This window comes from Heteronotia binoei, chromosome 7 (genome assembly GCF_032191835.1).
Source record: "Heteronotia binoei isolate CCM8104 ecotype False Entrance Well chromosome 7, APGP_CSIRO_Hbin_v1, whole genome shotgun sequence".
Classification (NCBI taxonomy): Eukaryota; Metazoa; Chordata; class Lepidosauria; order Squamata; family Gekkonidae; genus Heteronotia; species Heteronotia binoei.
In genome coordinates this window covers 57592600-57610697 of record NC_083229.1, presented here as the reverse complement: position 1 = coordinate 57610697, position 18098 = coordinate 57592600, and the positions used below count along the sequence as shown (strand labels likewise).

At 41.2% G+C, this 18098-nt stretch overlaps 1 protein-coding gene across 4 annotated transcripts in view; it reads left to right on the top strand.

The window, feature by feature from the left end:
• Positions 1–28: 28 nt before the first annotated feature.
• The window catches only part of CSPP1 (centrosome and spindle pole associated protein 1), an 83615-nt gene continuing 65545 nt past the window's right edge, over positions 29–18098 (top strand). For 3 of the 4 annotated variants that reach the window (XM_060243694.1, XM_060243692.1, XM_060243691.1), the window contains exons 1-3: positions 35–79; positions 8109–8219; positions 10013–10109. In XM_060243694.1, the coding sequence (XP_060099677.1) occupies positions 8121–8219; positions 10013–10109 (196 nt within the window). In that variant the 5' untranslated portion in view covers positions 35–79; positions 8109–8120. Of the gene's footprint in view, positions 80–8108; positions 8220–10012; positions 10110–18098 lie in introns of all 4 variants that reach the window. The other variant, XM_060243693.1, reaches the window with a different exon arrangement.

Below are 18098 nucleotides of genomic sequence, written 5' to 3'. Positions count from 1 at the left end.
CCACCCCCAAATGAAAAGCGGTTGTATTAGCGTCGACGACTTGATCCTGCCATACAAAAAGACTCCGCCTGAACTTCCGGTAAAAAAGCGAAACTCCATTGCTGTTGGCTCCCTGTGAGGGCAGAGGGGTGTCGTTTTAGGTCTTTGTATTTCAGTTCTGAAATCTGTGCTTTGCATTGGAAATGTCTTTATTTTTAAAACGTAAATGCTAATACATTTTCCGCTTGTATGTGATCACATTTTTTAAACAGCGTGACTGTTTATAGACAAATAAGTTTTTGTTCTGCCATGATCACATGCATTTGACGAAGTGGACCGCAGTCTGGTAGAATTAAAATTTGTCAGTCTTTAAGGTGCCACAGGACTTCAGCTTATTTTGCTGTCACCAACAGCAAAAATAATTATCTAGTCTTCATTTTTATCTCTGTATCTCTATTTTTGCATTCTCAGCATTCTTCCAAATTCTATACCAGATGGTCTGTTTTGGAAAAGTGTGTACTACAGGTTTCCCTAGGCTCTGGAAGCCTGTCTCGCCTAATCCCAGATACACGAGTGGAGTTATGTTATTGAGCGGTTGTGTGAAAGACTCTGCATACGTCTAAAAAGAAGTTCTGAGTTGTGTGGCTGCTGACGAAGACCAGAGCCCACTTCAATTAAAGATACGTTACATCATAAATCTTTAGGGTGCTGCTGGGATCTTGGTTTACAGTGCACTTCCAAGGACACTTTCCACAGAGGAAGCCCCACTGAATAGACTTGGGTAGACCCTATTAGGATGCCACTGTCATTTTACAGTTACAAATTTACATTGGCTATCCGTGTGAACTGTATAGGTCTGATCAAGTGAATGTTTGTCCAAGAAACCTGTTAGCCTCTAAAGATGCCACAAGATCATTCAGTTTTTCTTGCAACTGACTAACAAGGCTGTAGGTTTGCAGTTTAAATAAACATAGGTCTTGTAGCAACCTAAAAACTAATATAAATAATTAATGTTTTATTCTAGTATACATTGTGTGAACCCCCACTATATGCTAAATTTTGTTAATCTTTCCTGTGCCGCGACTTCTACTTATTTTTCACTCTGGAATTATTCCTCTGGAAGGCTATGTATCAACTCCCTTTTCATTACATTTCACAACCCTGTCTGAAAAACCTGCAGAGAAGATCCACATTGAAAGGGAATTTTTCATATTCAACATGACAGCTCCATAAAGCATACTGTGTTGTGTGCTAAGTGCCCTCCAGTTGCCTTTGACTTATGGTGATGATCCTAGGAATTAATGACCTCCAAAACACTGGATGGTGAACAGCCTTGCTAAAGTCTGGCAAACTTAGGGCTGCAGTTTTCTTTATTGAGTCACTCCATCTCATGTTGGGTCTTCTTCTATTCTCTCTGCCTTCAATTTTTCCTAGCTGTTGATTTTTGCAGTGACTCTTGCCTTCTCATAATGTGACCAAAGTACAGTAACCTCAGTTTAGTCATTTTAGCTTCTAGGGAGAGTTGTTATTATTATTGTTATTATTATTTATTTGATTTGATGAATCGCCTCATCCTGGCCAGAATTGGGCTCTGGGTGATTTACAACAGAGAATAATAAATACAGTCATATAAAAGCAATAACATCAATTAGCTAAAATAAATTGTACACTCCAGTGGCATCCTATTCACGGTCTTCTGTTTCAGATTTCTGGGTGGTACGTCGGGGTGGGGGCCCCATAGAGGTGGACAACCATCGCTGTCCTAATCGAAAGCCTGATGGAACATCTCCGCCTTACAAGCCCTGCAGAACTGTAACAGATCTCTTAGTGTCCTGATGGTCTCTGGCAGAGTTCCACCAGGACTGAGAAGGCCCTGGCCCTTGTTGAGGATAGCCGGACCTCTTTGGGGCTGGGGATCACTAACAAATTACGGCCAATAGAACATAGTGGTCTTCCAGCGTTCAGTTCAAGCTTGAGTTAAACCCACTTATTTGTCCACAGTATCCGCATTTCAAATAACATCCTCCAGCAATGCATCATATTTCAAATGAATTAACTTTCATCCTGTCGGCTTGCCATGTGTCCCTATTTCCTAGTCTTTGAAATGTTATTTAAACTTATTTTTTTAAAAATATGATCTGGACTGCATTTCTAATCACACATTAAGGAAATGCTTGCTTAAGAGTAAAATACGAATATATTCAGAGTATTTAAGGGGGCAATTCTAAACAGGGGGCAGGACACCTTGCATTCTGTGAGGCACCTGAATTAAATGCGTTTAAGATCGCCCTGTATATCAACCCTGACGTGGTCGCTTACACAGGGTTGAGCTGCGGAGGTTACTGTTGACGGCGCAGCATACAACAGAGCACTTCACCACAACTAACTTTTCATACACACCGAAAGGCCTTCACGATAGTATTTCTCTCACAGCAAACGCCGCTCAACTTCCAAAACCAATCCCCCCTCCAACACGACGATTTATTCTTTGCACCAAACGGCAGAGGGAGGCGTTGCGCGCCGCCTCCCCCTTGGCCTCTCTGCTGCCGTTAAATTGGCTCCTCCTTGAGGAGCCAGCCAGAGAGGGGCTTTAGTTAGCGACTGAGAGAGACAGGAGTGACTGCTTGACATCTCGTCGGCGAGCTGGGCCTACAGAGCCGCGGTAGGTTTGGTGGTGCGGGGATACTAGCTGTCCCGACCAGGTGGTGGATGGTGGCGCGTTTCCCTCCACACCGGCGGGTACGTTTTCTGGAGCAGGCTGGAAAATGCGCTTTTGTGCGTGAGGAGTAAGCTGAAGCTCACCGCCTTCCCCGAGGGGGGAGGAATTTTAAAACCCAAAGGAACGGGCTGCCAAGGGGAGGAGGAGATGCCTCTGGGACGTAGACCTTGAGGGGCTGGCCGGCATTCGTGAAGAGACTGCGGGGGTGGGAGTTGTTTGTCACACAGGCTTCCTGTGCAGGAGACCAGCCTGCATGGTCGTTTTTCGCTTGGGCAGTTTAGAGGCCCCAGTTTTGTTGTGACTCTGTTGCCTAACAACGCCGTGTCGCTTCTTAAAGAGCCCAACGCCCTTGACAAGCAGCTCTTGGCTTTTCTCTTGTAGTTCACCCTTTCCCACAACGAACAGCCTTATTTTAGCCTTGTTTACTCGGAAGTAAATCCCTTTATCTTGGCTGCGCTTTTGCCCGGGTTAGTGTTTGTAGGCTTGTAATCCAGTCCTCTATCCCCTCCCACCCCCACCGGTGTTCTGTGTCTTGTAACTCCCTCTACTGGTGTCTGGGTTTGGAAGAGGTTTCTGTTTTTCAATATAATCGCGAGGCTGCTGTTTTAAAAGTTTTTTTAATCGAATATTTGTAAACAAGGTAGGTGGAGGAAACGAATGACAAAGTTCCAGGCCACAAATGGAAAGATCAAATCTTTTAATAATTTCTTAGAATTATTTATCATGAAACTAGTTGAGAATATGAAAGCTTTGCAAAGGAGAATATTGTTGTCATTTTAACAATATCAGTAATTACTATTTCTTTTTTTTTGCAAGATTGTAGAGTTATTTCTGTAACGATGACAGCCTGAAAGAACCAGAGTTAATAAGTAAATAACACCATGGAAGCTGTTTAGTCCATATATCTCATTTTGGCTTTTTTGGCTGTTCTGACCATCAATTCATCATTTATTTCTATTTGCTCGCCAGGGAATATTATGTCGGCATAGGCTTCACTATTGCACAATGGAATTAATGGATAGGTGGTCGTGAGGATAGCCAGACTTTTTGTCCTAGGGAAGTGCAAATGCCTGTTCCTGATTTCTTGGCCTTGGTGATAGCCAAGGGCCTATTTCAAATTATATTTGTAGTAGGAGGAAACGTGCATTTTGGATTTGATGTTCTACATGAGTCTGAAAACGGGTGCCGCTGCTGTTGTGTGGTATTATACTAACATTGTCTTAGTTGGATGTCACATAGTTCTTGTTTCTTTATATTTGGTAAAGTGAGTTAGGCCTTTCTTTCCTGCAGGGGCTCTTGGAATCAGTTATAGACATCTCTTTGAGGGATGTTGCTGAAAATTGCTTTTTCAGTGGCATAACTGGTGAATAACAAGTTGCCATCAATATTGTTGCACCCTTGCATCCCTTCCCTTTACATCATCAGGTCTGATTTATAGGAGATGAAGTAGGAGGAGCAGTTATGCTATAGTCATTGTTTAAAGCAAGTAGCAGCCTTAGTAGTACTGGGGATTTTCACTGCTGCTGTAACCTCTGTGAAGTACTATCTGAGGAATCTGTCTCCCTTGATAAAGGTCTGGTCACCTTGCATCAGCTCTGCCTGGAAACTGAGTATTCTATGCCCAGTATTGTCTACCATATATATTGGTAAAAATTTATAGACTAAAATGAATCTGAACAGGATTTTTATTGAGGTTTAGAACCTTGACAAACTGGAATATGTTAGTATAGTTTACTTTTATTAGGACAAAAAAGAAAGCTAGTCAAAATATCTTCTGTTAAATATTTTTACTATTTAAGCTATTTTGCTGAACTGATGGAAGTTAAAAACATCAGCAAAGGTAGCTACTGGAATATAATTAATTCTGGGAAGCTTAATTATCTTGCCAATGAGCACATTGTGAAAATATCAAACTAGTGTTTACTCAAATGCAAGACTAGAGTTTTTCACAGGTACCTCATCAAGAAAAAGCTGGGGAGCCCTGACCTGAATAGCCCAGGCAAGCCTGATCTTTTCTGGTCTCAGAAGCTAAGCAGGGCTTACCCTCACAAGTACTTAGAGGGGAGACCTCCTTGGAATACCAGGAGCGGGAGGCAGAGGCAGACTGTATCAAGCTACTTCTCTGAACATCTTCCATGCCCCAGTAGGGGTCACCACAAGTTGCCATGATTTCCAGGAATACATGTGCGCATGCACACACAAACTTGCAAAAAATTTAAAAAGGGGGGGGGGAAGGTTGGGTGATCTTTTATTCACATCAAGTTACCATTATGTCCAGTAGCATTTTTTTTTGGCATATACATTCAGGGTCATCTTCCTTCTGAATAAATATGATAAGTAGGTATAGAGTGATACCAGTGCTTTAGTATGAGAATTTGTTTTTTCCTTTTCATTCCAAGTAAACTTGAAGAATATGTGCCTGCCTCACTTTATGCAAAATTCTTCTTAATTATTAAGCATTTAGAAGAACTGGAAAGATAATTTATTTTAACACTAATAGTTTTATCGAAGCAAGGCTTATAAATGAATTATACTGGGCTGTTTCCATGATCTTAGTTTTAACAAAAAAAATTGCACTGAAATCACATGACAGTAAGCATTGATAGGATAACCAGGCACTGTCTGGTGTATATTTTGTACTCTCTGTTTTGAACATGCAAGCTGTTGCTTGCGTCATTGAGTCAGCATGTAAAAAACAGCTTACTTTTAGCTAAATTAGTATTTATTTAAGCACTTTGCATAAATTTAAGATTCTCTTACATTAATTCATGTGTTCTTCCTGAAGAATTTATTTTACCTGTAATTTAACAAAGATTCTTTGTGATTTTGGAAAATTAATAAATTTTATTGTTATATCAATACCTTTGAACAGTTGTGGCATCTATGAAAGATAAAAATGGCTTACTTTTTTAACCATAGGGTTTCAGCATCAGTGGAAAAAGCTGACGGGCTTCTATGTTGCATTATAGGGCTTATTTGGAGACAGTCCTTTACATGCTCAGTAATGATGGTTTTACCTAAATATATACTCCATTGTCTTTAAGTAGTGTATGTGCTCACTTTCAGGACTGTGTCTCTCTTCTGCTCCAACATGGTAGCAAGAGGATGAAAGGGTTAGTTTATATTTGTTAATTCTGTAAACCAAGAGGTGCAATGATAGATAACTGTGTGTATATGCTGCCATTGGGGCAGTGCAGACAAGGGAATGTGATTACCAATGTTCCCTCTAAGCTGTGGAGTCTTGTGAGCAAAAATTCTACTTCATGAGCTACTGGCATTAAAGTTGTGAGCTACTGCATAAATAAGTTTGCTCTAGGACCATTTTTCCTGAGCTGAGACAAAAATGTGTGAGCCAGAGGCTAAAAAATTGTGAGCTAGCTCACACTAACTCAGCCTCGAGGGAACACTGGTGATCACATAAGTGATTGTGTTTGAATGCTGTTGGGGTCCTATGCCTGTCACAGTGAATGTGCACCAGAGCAGTCTGTTAGTCAGCTTTTTCATCTTCATGTTATGTTGATTATTCAAGTATAGCTGAGCTGTGGGCAGGCAGTTAGCAGTTCTGTTCAAGACTTTTGCTCTTTGGCCTCAATACAGAGATAGTCACATATATCCGTGGATCTGCTCTCTGACAGTTGGTGGTTTTCAGTTTCAATTGTAGAGATCATCAGTTCTGGGAGAGCCTGTCAAGGATGAAAGAAATTGAGGGGATTTCTTCCCCTCAGTTTGGTGTAGTGGTTAAGTGTGCAGACTCTTATCTGGGAGAACCAGGTTTGATTCCCCACTCCTCCACTTGCACCGGCTGGAATGGCCTTGGGTCAGCCATAGCTCTGGCAGAGGTTGTCCTTGAAAGGACAGCTGCTGTGAGAGCCCTCTCCAGCCCCACCCACCTCATAGGGTGTCTGTTGTGAGGGGAGAAGACATAGGAGATTGTAAGCCGCTCTGAGTCTCTAATTCAGGGAGAAGGGCGGGATATAAATCTGCTCTTCTTCTTCCTCTTCTTCTTCTTCTTCCTCTTCTTCTTCCTCTTCTTCTTCCTCTTCCTCTTCTTCTTCTTCTTCTTCCTCCTCTTCCTCTTCTTCTTCTTCTTCTTCCTCTTCCTCCTCTTCTTCCTCTTCCTCCTCCTCCTCCTCTACAGACACTTCAACTGTTTGTCCCTGGACCAGCAAAGGGTACAGTGTATATGTAGCACTACACATTGCTTGTGGAGTTTATTCCTCATATATCACCCTTTTGTACACACAGAGCCTAAGCTAGAGGGTGATCCATGTGCAAGCACCTGTTTGCATGCACAAGGCACCTTGACTTGATTGTGCAATGACTCTTCAAGAACAGAATCTCTCTTCATTTGGGAGGAATCATCTAGTCATAAGTTGGGTTTGTTCTGTTCATGTCTTATCTTATTTATCTATTTATATACACTGAGGTCCCTACGTTTATTCTAATGACTAGGGCTTTTTTTGAGCAGGAATGCCCAGGAACTCAGTTCCAGATGACCTGGCCAGTGCTCTGGCTCAAAAAAAGGTCTCTGGCAGAAGGAAGGCACTAGGTAGCCATGTGCTCCCAGTCCGTGTGTCCTGTCCTCTCTGCCACTTCCAGCTTCCAATAGGCTTGCAAAGAGAGCAATAGATGCGGAGCTGCCCGTGAGCATTCCCTCCTGGGTGTAGCTGGGCCTGCTGCTGCCTGCTCCACTGCATGTGGCTCTCTCTCTCCGGCCATGTTTGGGGGGGGCAAAACAAGGTCTCTCATTGGGCTTTGTGAGAACACACCCATAAAATGCAGCTGATGGCACTATACTTTTCTGTGTCAGTATGCAGAAAGTAACCTACTGAACAGGTAACTTCACATCTGATGTTGTCAGGGGTGTGGCCTAATATGCAAAAGAGTTCCCGCTCAGTTTTTTCTTCCAAAAAAGCCATGCTAATGACATAAAAGCTGCTACCTTTTAAGGCGGAGAAGCCTGTAGCACCGCATTGTTATGGAATTAATACTTAGTTTACATGTTGTTTAAGTTTGATGATGCTGAATTCTAGGATTCTTCTGCGATTTTTTTAATGCCTTTAAGATTCAGTGAATTGTAGATCTCTTATTTATAAAAATGAGAGGTCGCTTTTTCCTTTTCAGACAGTAAATTCATGTTCAGCACTTCGTAGCGAATGGTTCTAAACAATGCTTTTTTTGTAGAAAAAGCCCAGCAGGAGCTCATTTGCATATTAAGCCGCACTGCCTGGCTTGGGAGCATGTGGTTGCTGCATGGTGGGTTGGGCCAGCCAAAGCCCTGGCTAGCCCAGGTAGAGTTCTGCTCCTGTGGGCTCCGGCAGGAAAAAAAAAGCCCTGGTTCTAAATAATATAGGAGAAAGACAATATTTTGTCGAATTGGGAAGTTATATGTAATTTTTATCATCCACAGAATCCAGAAAAGATGGCTGATGATATAGACCAGTTCATTGAAGATCAAAAGGCAAAACTGGCACAAGATAAAGCACAACTTGAAAATGATCCTCCTTACATGGAAATGCGAGTAAGATTTTTATTCCTTTTGAAAAGTTTCAGTGAAGAACATAACCAGTATTATTCACTTAAAACTTGTTCAAAATCATACCTTTAATGATCTTACAGTGTTGCCATAAGTCAGCTGCAACTCAAATGCAAAACAACAACAGCAAGTCCTAAAGACAACAGGCGAACCATCATTTAAAGCTGTATCTTCTGCCCTCTCAGCACCAATTTCATTAGTTCATTTCCATCTCCATCATGCAGTGGCTGGAGGTGAAGTGGGGGCTGTAAGCATGGTTTATCACATTAGACATTAAAGGCAAGAATAGTTATTTAAAAACAGTTTGCAACCCATCTTATACCATGTTTTCTGATACTTTTTTGACAGCTGCTTGCATGCTGTGATTTACAAATCTCACAAAGCTATAGCATTCTTTCCTTAACCATAATTTGGTGTGATCCCTGCATTGAGTCACTGTTGGTAGTATAGTATATAATGCTGCTATTGCAAAACAGCCTTAGATATAAAATTAATTGCAGTTTTGTTGGCTGAAATTTTGGAGAGGTAAATGGTAATGCTCTAAGAAAACATCAGTTATCTGTTGTACAAATTTATTTCATGGTGACATTTGTAAATCATTGAATTGAGGAAGAAACGCACTGCTACAGCACCAACCCCAAATCAGACTTTTCTCTGCAGCCACTGTGGCCGGATCTGCCTGTCCCGCATTGGTCTTGTCAGCCACCAGTGAGCCTGCAGCAGACGTGGGCTACTGCTCCCTTCTTAAATCTTCGTTCGCGAAGTCAAGCCGAGAGAGAGAGAGAATGTTTAAAGTATTTGGTCTTGCCCAGTGAGGACAAGTAGGCATCTGGAAACTGTCCATGCCCAGTGGTGCTATATGAATTTTTTTTTAAATGAACATCCAGCAGTTGGTAGTGAGCCTTGGATCTTAACTTTGTATGTATTCCTTACTGATTGTGTGGAATTGCCAGCTTTGATAGCTCTTGCTGCCTGATAGGAACAAAATGAGGAATCCGGACCTATCAGGTTGTCAGCCCTGAACATCTGTTCAGGAGGTGCATATGCAGAGGTCATTAGCACAGTATGAGAATCTGTGGACTGAGGACACTGATAACTTATATAACATAAAGTAATATAATTTAAGAATGGCATAAGTGTAACTCCATATTGGACCAAATTTTAGTGACAAGATATACAAGACTTTCAGTTAGATAAAATTTTTCAGGTGAAGTAGCAAGGGGAAAATGTCTATAGATGGGAATTTCTTTCTACATTTTTAAATTTTACTATTTATATTTGTTCACTCATATAATATCCAAATAATTAACAAATAATAAAAGTGAGAGATTGTCTGCATAACTAATAAAACAGTCAACCATAAGTTTTCAGTTACTAGAAGGACAACATGGATGTGTGAAATTATAAATTATGCATTTTGTGTTGATAAAGCAGCAAAATAAGCTTAGGCTTGATAACAAATCAAGTATTCCCTATAGACCCCCAAATTTTCTGTGTCCCTCACCTGAAATCCCCCGACTTCAAAATTAATGGAAGTTTTCCATCTCTAGATATGACTGCTAAAGGAAATGTGCAGGTTGTGATTGCTGTCGTACATTATCATGATATTTTCATAAACCATCAAGTCATGTAGTTTGTAATATGTACATTAAAACCCCGTGTTTTATTTAAAGATACTTGTAAAAGCTCTTATCCTTTAGAAATGGGAGCATGTTATCCCATTGATGATTAACTATGCTTCCACATTTTGCCTTATCCATGCTTTTTTTCATTTTCAGAACAAAAGTGCAGAGAAGCTTACAGAAACCAGCAGAATGTTAATATCCATGGCTAAAGAAAACATTCCACCAAATAATCAAGAGACCGATGTACTTGGTATTGTCTTTAAAAAAATATTAAGCTTGTATAGTCTTTAAATTAACAATAAATACAGAAAATATTTTCCTAACTGCATTCCTCCCTATGCACAGTTAGACTTAAAAGATTACCTGATATTGGTCTCTCCTGTGTCCAGGAGTGTGGTGTTTGGTGACATAAAGAGGGATTTTGGTACATATGATGGGATCTAGATCATTAGGAGCTCTATGGTGAGATCTAAACCATGAGGAGCTCTCTTCCAGGATCTTGTGCATTATGACCTGGCTGCTGTGCCACAAAAGAGGATTGCATGTACCTGGAACTGCTGTCCCACTGAGGTCATAATTCAGCTTCTTATAATAATAATAATAATAATAAATTTTATTTATATCCCGCCCTCCCCGCCTAGGCAGGCTCAGGGCGGCTAACAACAGTTCAATAAAATTATACAATATAAGGTAAATTAAAACAACAATTAAATTATACAGTAGTTTAAAAACAACAATCTAAAACCAGTTCCAGTTGTCTGGGTCGTTCCATAATTTAGACGGCGGTGATCTTCTTGATGTTATTCTGTATATTTATATTATGGCAGGGGTCACTAGATAAAATCGTTGGTGGATTAAACAGCCATCCTATCAATGGTCTACAAAGGCCTGCTTGAAAAGAGTGGTCTTACAGGCCCTGCGGAATTGGTCCAGATTCCGCAGGGCCCGTACCTCCTCCGGGTACGCTCTCTGATTGTCTTTCCTTTGATAGATAGCTTGCAGTAGTGAGGATTTCTTACATTCTCAGGAAAATGCCAAGCCTGACTCTTACCTTAACTTTTAGTAGTATGGTAATATTACATGGGAGACATGTTCCTTTTCCACTTGGAGCCAGCAGCTTGGAGAATGCATTTAAAGTTACTTTCTTTTCACCTCTTCCCTCCCCATCACCTTCCTTCCTCCGTCCCTCCTGTGTCACGGCTCTCAGACATCTGACATCTTAAGCAAGTTTGGCCGCTCCTGCTTTAAAGTATAAAAATGCACTTTTCACTGGCATTTGCACACAGGCACACACATTTCCACTATATATCTAGATGTTCCTAACTCCTGAGACTGTTACCCTGCAACTTCCATCCACTTGTATGCCCCAGTTTTCTGTTTTGTATTGAGCTTCTGTGATGGCCACCTTGTACAGAGGGTTCTTGCATCATTGGTTGTATCTTAGCAACAAGAGAAGTTGCTTTTCTACTGTTTACATTTAATTTATGCTTATATGTTCTGTTCTGATGCTATTTTTGTGGTTTCCATCTGTGATCAAGGTTCTTTTTCAGTGCAAGAATGACATTTGAGCATGTCGTTAGAATGTTTATCAAAACTTGTGCTATACTAATTACAAGCTAATATTGCAGAGTATAACTTTACACAAGGAACTTAAGCAGAGTTACACCCTTCTAAGTCCATTGAAGTCAACAAACTTTGAAGGGTATAATTCCCTAGGATGGCACTTCTAAGCTCTGCTTAGTAATGAAGTTACTTAGTAATAAAATTGTCCACTTAGACTTAAGAGTTCACTTTTGGACTTTGTGTTTAATTTTTGGAAAGTTGTATATTCTGTTTTTCTCATAATCTGCAAAAATGAACACAATATTAACCTGCTCTGTAGCACTGTAGGCCAAACACAATACAGACAATAAAGGACTTCAGAAATTAAAGGTCCTATATAAATGATAGCAGTATTATTACATTGTCAAGCTACATGAGTCTATAATTAAATTGTCTTCATACATAAATACTGAAAATTGATACCAAGATACGCATAAAAGATGTGATGTAGCACTGCATAGAACTGCAGTGTACAACTCCTATTCAGATGTCAAAACCCAGCAGTTTATTGTCTGCCTTCATACTCTCTTCCTTATTCCCATGTGTGCAAAGCCACAACTACAGACTGGTTTAGTTTAGTTTAACTCCCAATAGTTTGAGTTCCTTGGATGATCAATATGAAATTAAGTTTTTTTGGGGAAAACTGTTGGGAAAGCATACTCAGTTTATTATAATGTTAAAGTGCAAATTACATATCACATGTAAAGTTTGTTACATTTTTTTTCAACAAAATGCAGCCATAGGTGTCAGAATTTTGTGTAGAATACTGGGCTGTCAATATATTGGGGTGTATCTGCTCAAATTTGGCAAAGTTAATCATCAGTTAATAAGATGGGATTCTTTTGTCTTTGGTAGTGAGATTAAGTTCTGCAATATTATGCCTTCACATGGAACCAGCACTCACTCCAGTTAGCCCCCCCTCCCATGGCGCAGAGTGGTAAGCTGCAGTACTGCAGTCCAAGCTGAGACTGAGGGCTAATTTTTTTATGCAGTTCAGTGTCATCTCCTACATACTGAAAAAGAATAAGGTATTTTATTTTTGCGTAAAAGAAGCTTGGTTGAAAACTTTTCAGACAGCCTGTGTTCTTGTGTCACATCTTTGATGAAACTGTTCAGATTTAGAGGTACAGGGCAGTGTCAGTAGTGTGACTAGGTAAAATGACATCACTAGAAATGACCTCAAATAACAATTACTTGTTGCTTGCCCTCAGAGGCCACTGAGGAAACTTCAAGATAACACCAAAAAAGTACGTGTCCTGTATTTAACTTTTGATCTATAAGTTCTATTATATTTTAGAAAATACAGTTGCTGTTCTAGTTAAGGTCAGGATCCTTCTGTCTCAGCATTTCTGGTGGTGGTCAGCTGAATACCTCAGTGAAGCTTGCAAGCAGAATATGAAGTTGATGTCTGTCCTTTGTTGTCAGTCCCTAGCATTTAGTAGTTACAGGTATATTGTCTCGAACCACCACTGGATTCCCATTATACTAAGCAGATACAGTGAGTTGTCTTTCAGTCAACTACAGTGGTTAGCCACCTTAGTAATATGATGTCACAGACAAATGACTTGTTTGTTAGACATACTGTTTACACTATCACATTGAAATGTGCACTTTAAGGGGCAGAAGAAATTAGATGTTTGACTCAGATTAACAGTGCAATCCTAAAAGCACTTTCATGGGAGCAAGCCCCATTGAATATTCCTTAGTAGAATTCAGAGTAGACCTGTTTAGGATTGCTCTGTTAGTTGCCATGCGCTGAATTGCATTCTTTTGATAAATTATGACCTTGTGGGCCAAACTGAGTGGCTATCTGTTGAGGAACTGTTTCGTTTTAATGCTAATATTCTGATTATTTTAAATATGCTTTATTTCTTAATGGCTTTCTGTGGTTTTATAATGGAACTCACCCTGAGCCTGCTTGGGATGGGGGAGGGTGGAATACAAAAGGAATAAAATAAATGGACTTGTTTTCTCAAGAATATGTATTAGTTGTCAGAAAATGTATGTGCTTAAAAGTAGCCTGTCTTTTGGAAAAAGTGCTCTGCATCTTCTCTCCTTGCTACTGTTCATGCCTGAGTTAGTAATTTAGTAAAGATATGAGCTTGTTCTGAAGGAGCCTGTGAATGTATTTATTTGAAATTACTTCTACAACTTATCGTAGTTTAGCTTACAAATAGGCCATTCCGTGTGGTTTATTTGGAGTGTTACCATAAGGTGTAATTTTTATTGGAGAAACTCAGTTTTATGTTGGTCTATATTGGTCCAAAAGACCACCTCCTAATAAATTTTTTATATTTTTCTGGAGACAGTGTCCCGATATCTTTCTGTACAAAATATAAGTTTTGTTGCTGTTCTGAAGGGAAAAAAAATCTCTCAAGTTCATACAGCCTAATCACCTAAAGCAGTACAGGCAAAACTTATGCACATTTACACAATATGATGTAGTTTAGTAGATCTTATTTCCAAATAAGAGTACACAGATCATATAGACTTCAGCCATTCACTTCACACTTTTTTATGGTGCACTTCTTATCTTCAGATCCTTTTTTTGTAAATTACTTTTAAGTGCTTGCATAACTATGTGTTGGCCATAACTGTTCTGTTTTGCTTGGCAAAAGAGAAATAGCTAGATAAAATAGATTCTATTCTTAAATGATTTCTGTTTTTGTACCATAAACTCACTTCTCCAAAGGTAAAATGTGGTGTCTGGATTTTGTGGTCTGTCTTTCTGATTGTCAACCATTTGAACATGAGAACATAAGAGAAGCCATGTTAGATCAGGCCAATGGCCCATCCAGTCCAACACTCTGTGTCACACAGTGGCAAATTTTTTATACACACACACTGTGGCTAATAGCCACTGATGGACCTCTGCTCCATATTTTTATCTAAACCCCTCTTGAAGGTGGCTATGCTTGTGGCTGCCACCACCTCCTGTGGCAGTGAATTCCACATGTTAATCACCCTTTGGGTGAAGAAGTACTTCCTTTTATCCGTTTTAACCTGTCTGCTCAGCAATTTCATCGAATGCCCACGAGTTCTTGTATTGTGAGAAAGGGAGAAAAGTACTTCTTTCTCTACTTTCTCCATCCCATGCATTATCTTGTAAACCTCTATCATGTCACCCCACAGTCGACGTTTCTCCAAGCTAAAGAGTCCCAAGCGTTTCAACCTTTCTTCATAGGGAAAGTGTTTCAGCCCTTTAATCATTCTAGTTGCCCTTTTCTGGACTTTCCCCAATGCTATAATATCTTTTTTGAGGTGTGGCGACCAGAACTGCACATAGTACTCCAAATGAGACCACACCATCGATTTATACAGGGGCATTATGATACTGGCTGATTTGTTTTCAATTCCCTTCCTAATAATTCCCAGCATGGCGTTGGCCTTTTTTTATTGAAAACGCACACTGTCTTGACATTTTCAGTGAGTTATCTACCACGACCCCAAGATCTCTCTCTTGGTCAGTCTCTGCCAGTTCACACCCCATCAACTTGTATTTGTAGCTGGGATTCTTGGCCCCAATGTGCATTACTTTGCACCTGGCCACATTGAACCACATCTGCCTCGTTGATGCCCACTCACCCAGCCTCAACAGATCCCTTTGGAGTTTCTCACAATCCTCTCTGGTTTTTACCACCCTGAACAATTTAGTGTCATCCGCAAACTTGGCCACTTCACTGCTCACTCTCAACTCTAAATCATTTATGAACAAGTTAAAGAGCATGGGACCCAGTACTGAGCCCTGCGGCACCCCACTGCTTACCGTCCTCCATTGCGAAGACTGCCCATTTATACTCACTCTCTGCTTCCTATTACTCAGCCAGTTTTTGATCCACAAGAGGACCTGTCCTTTTACTCCATGACTCTCAAGCTTTCTAAGGAGCCTTTGATGAGGAACTTTATCAAAAGCTTTCTGGAAGTCAAGGTAAACAACATCTATCGGGTCTCCTTTGTCCACATGTTTGTTCACCCCCTCAAAGAAATGTAACAGGTTAGTGAGGCAAGATCTTCCCTTACAGAACCCATGCTGAGTCTTCCTCAATAACCCGTGTTCATCAATGTGCCTACTCATTCTGACCTTAATAATGCTTTCTACCAACTTTCCCGGTATTGAAGTCAGACTGACTGGCCTGTAATTTCCTGGATCTCCTCTGGAACCCTTTTTAAAGATGGGGGTGACATTTGCTACCTTCCAGTCCTCAGGAACGGAGGCAGATTTCAATGAAAGATTACAGATTTTTGTTAGAAGATCCACAAGTTCATCGTTGAGTTCTTTCAGAACTCTGGGATGTATGCCATTCGGACCCGGTGACTTATTAGTTTTTAATTTGTCTATCAGTTGTAGGACCTCTTCTTTTGTCACCTCAATCTGACTCAGGTCTTTCAACACCCCTTCCAAAATTAGTGGTTCTGGGGCGGGCAAAAAGTTCTCATCTTCCACAGTGAAGACGGAGGCAAAAAATTCGTTCAGCTTCTCAGCCATTTCCCTATCCTCCTTCAGTAATCCTTTTACCCCATGGTCATCCAAGGGCCCCACTGCCTCCCTGGCTGGTTTCCTACTTCTAATATATTTGAAGAAATTTTTATTGTTGGTCTTTATGTTTTTTGCAATATACTCCTCATAGTCCCTTTTTGCCTGCCTGATCACAGTCTTGCATTTGATTTGCCACAGCCTGTGTTCCCTTTTACTAATCTCACTTGGACTGGTTTTCCACCGCTTAAAGGAGTCCTTCTTACCTTTTACAGCTTCCATTACTTTGTTTGTTAACCATGCAGGCCTTTTCTTATGCCTGTTTGTGCCTTTCCTAACTTGTGGTATGTATTTTATCTGAGCTTCTAGGATTATAGTTTTAAATAGTCTCCAAGCTTCCCCAAGGGTTTTGACCGTATTTACCTTTCCTTTCAGTTTCCTCCTCACATGCCTCCTCATCTCAGTGTATTTACCCCTTTTAAAGTTAAACGTGGTTGTGGCGGTCTTTTGGGCAACTCCCTATTTATACAAACGGTGAAATCAATAACATTATGGTCACTGCTCCCAAGCGGTGCAATCACTTTTACATCTCTCACCAAGTCTTGGGCATTACTTAGGACCAAATCCAGGATCGCCCCACTCCTGGTAGGTTCTGAGACCATCTGCTCCATAGCACAGTCATTGAGAGCATCAAGAAACTCAATCTCTTTCTCTCGACCAGAACACATATTGACCCAATCAATCTGTGGGTAGTTAAAATCACCTATTATGACACAGTTTTTACGTTTAGCCGCTATCTTTAAGCCTTCCATCATATTATAATCGTCCTCTCTCTTTTGATTTGGTGGGCGATAACAAACTCCCATAGTTAAATTTCTTTTTGGGCCCTCTATTTCAACCCAAAGCATTTCTAAAAGTGAATCTAATTCTCTGACCTCATTCTTACTGGACCGTATATCCTCTCTGACATACAGAGCCACCCCACCTCCAACCCTTCCCTCCCTATCCTTCCAATATAACTTATATCCAGGAATCACCGTGTCCCACTGATTCTCCTCATTCCACCAAGTTTCTGAAATTCCCACAATGTCTATGTTTTCTCCCAACACTAAACATTCCAATTCTCCAATTTTACTTCGAACACTTCTAGCATTTGCATACAAACATCTATAATTTCCCAGGCAAGCTAGGCCTGCCACCTTCCTTCTGCCGCCTCGAGACTCTGGCATACGGTCCATACTGTTTGTCACCTTCACAGTGGACAACTCTGGTCCGTTACCCGGTAGAAAAATAGCAGCCAACCCTTCATCTCTTTGAGACAAGTCCTCCCGAACCAGAGACATTTCATCTCCTGTCGGCTTTCCCCCAAGATTTAGTTTAAAAACTGCTCTGCCACCTTTTTGATTTTAAGCGCCAGCAGCCTGGTTCCATCCGGGGACAAGTGGAGACCGTCTCTTTTGTACAGCTCCCGCTTGTTCCAGAAAGCATCCCAGTGCCTAACAAACTTAAACCCTTCCTCCTTACACCATCGTCTCATCCACACACTGAGACTTCTAATTTGTGCCTGTCTCTCCTGCCCTGCACGTGGAACAGGTAGCACTTCCGAGAAGGCTACCTTGGAGGTCCTGGCCTTAAGTCTCCCGCCTAGCAGCCTAAATTTTTCCTCCAGGACCTCACGACTGCATTTCCCCACATCGTTGGTGCCAACATGCACCACGACCACAGGCTCCTCCCCAGCACTGTCTATAAGCCTATCTTCTACACGCGTAATGTCCGCTACCTTCGCACCAGGCAGGCAAGTCACCATACGATCAGTACGCGGTTTCGCCACCCAGCTGTCTACTTGCCTAAAGATCGAATCACCAACTACCAAACCCCCCCCTCTCCCCCTGCCCAGGGATGGTTCCTTGGTGCGAAAGGATTCCCGCTCACCAACCGAAAAAGAGGTCCCTTCTGAGGGCGCAATCCCCTTATCCTCAGCACGGTGCCCTGTTCCCTCTCGACCCTCACGCTCTCTGGCAGCAACGGGACTGCTACATTCAGAGCGGGGCTCATCTAATATGCCCCCGAGAGTCTTCCCCAAGTGCCTAACTGACTGTCTCTGCTTCTCCAGGGTAGTCACCTCGGCCTCAAGGGTACGAACTCGTTCCCTGAGGACCAGGA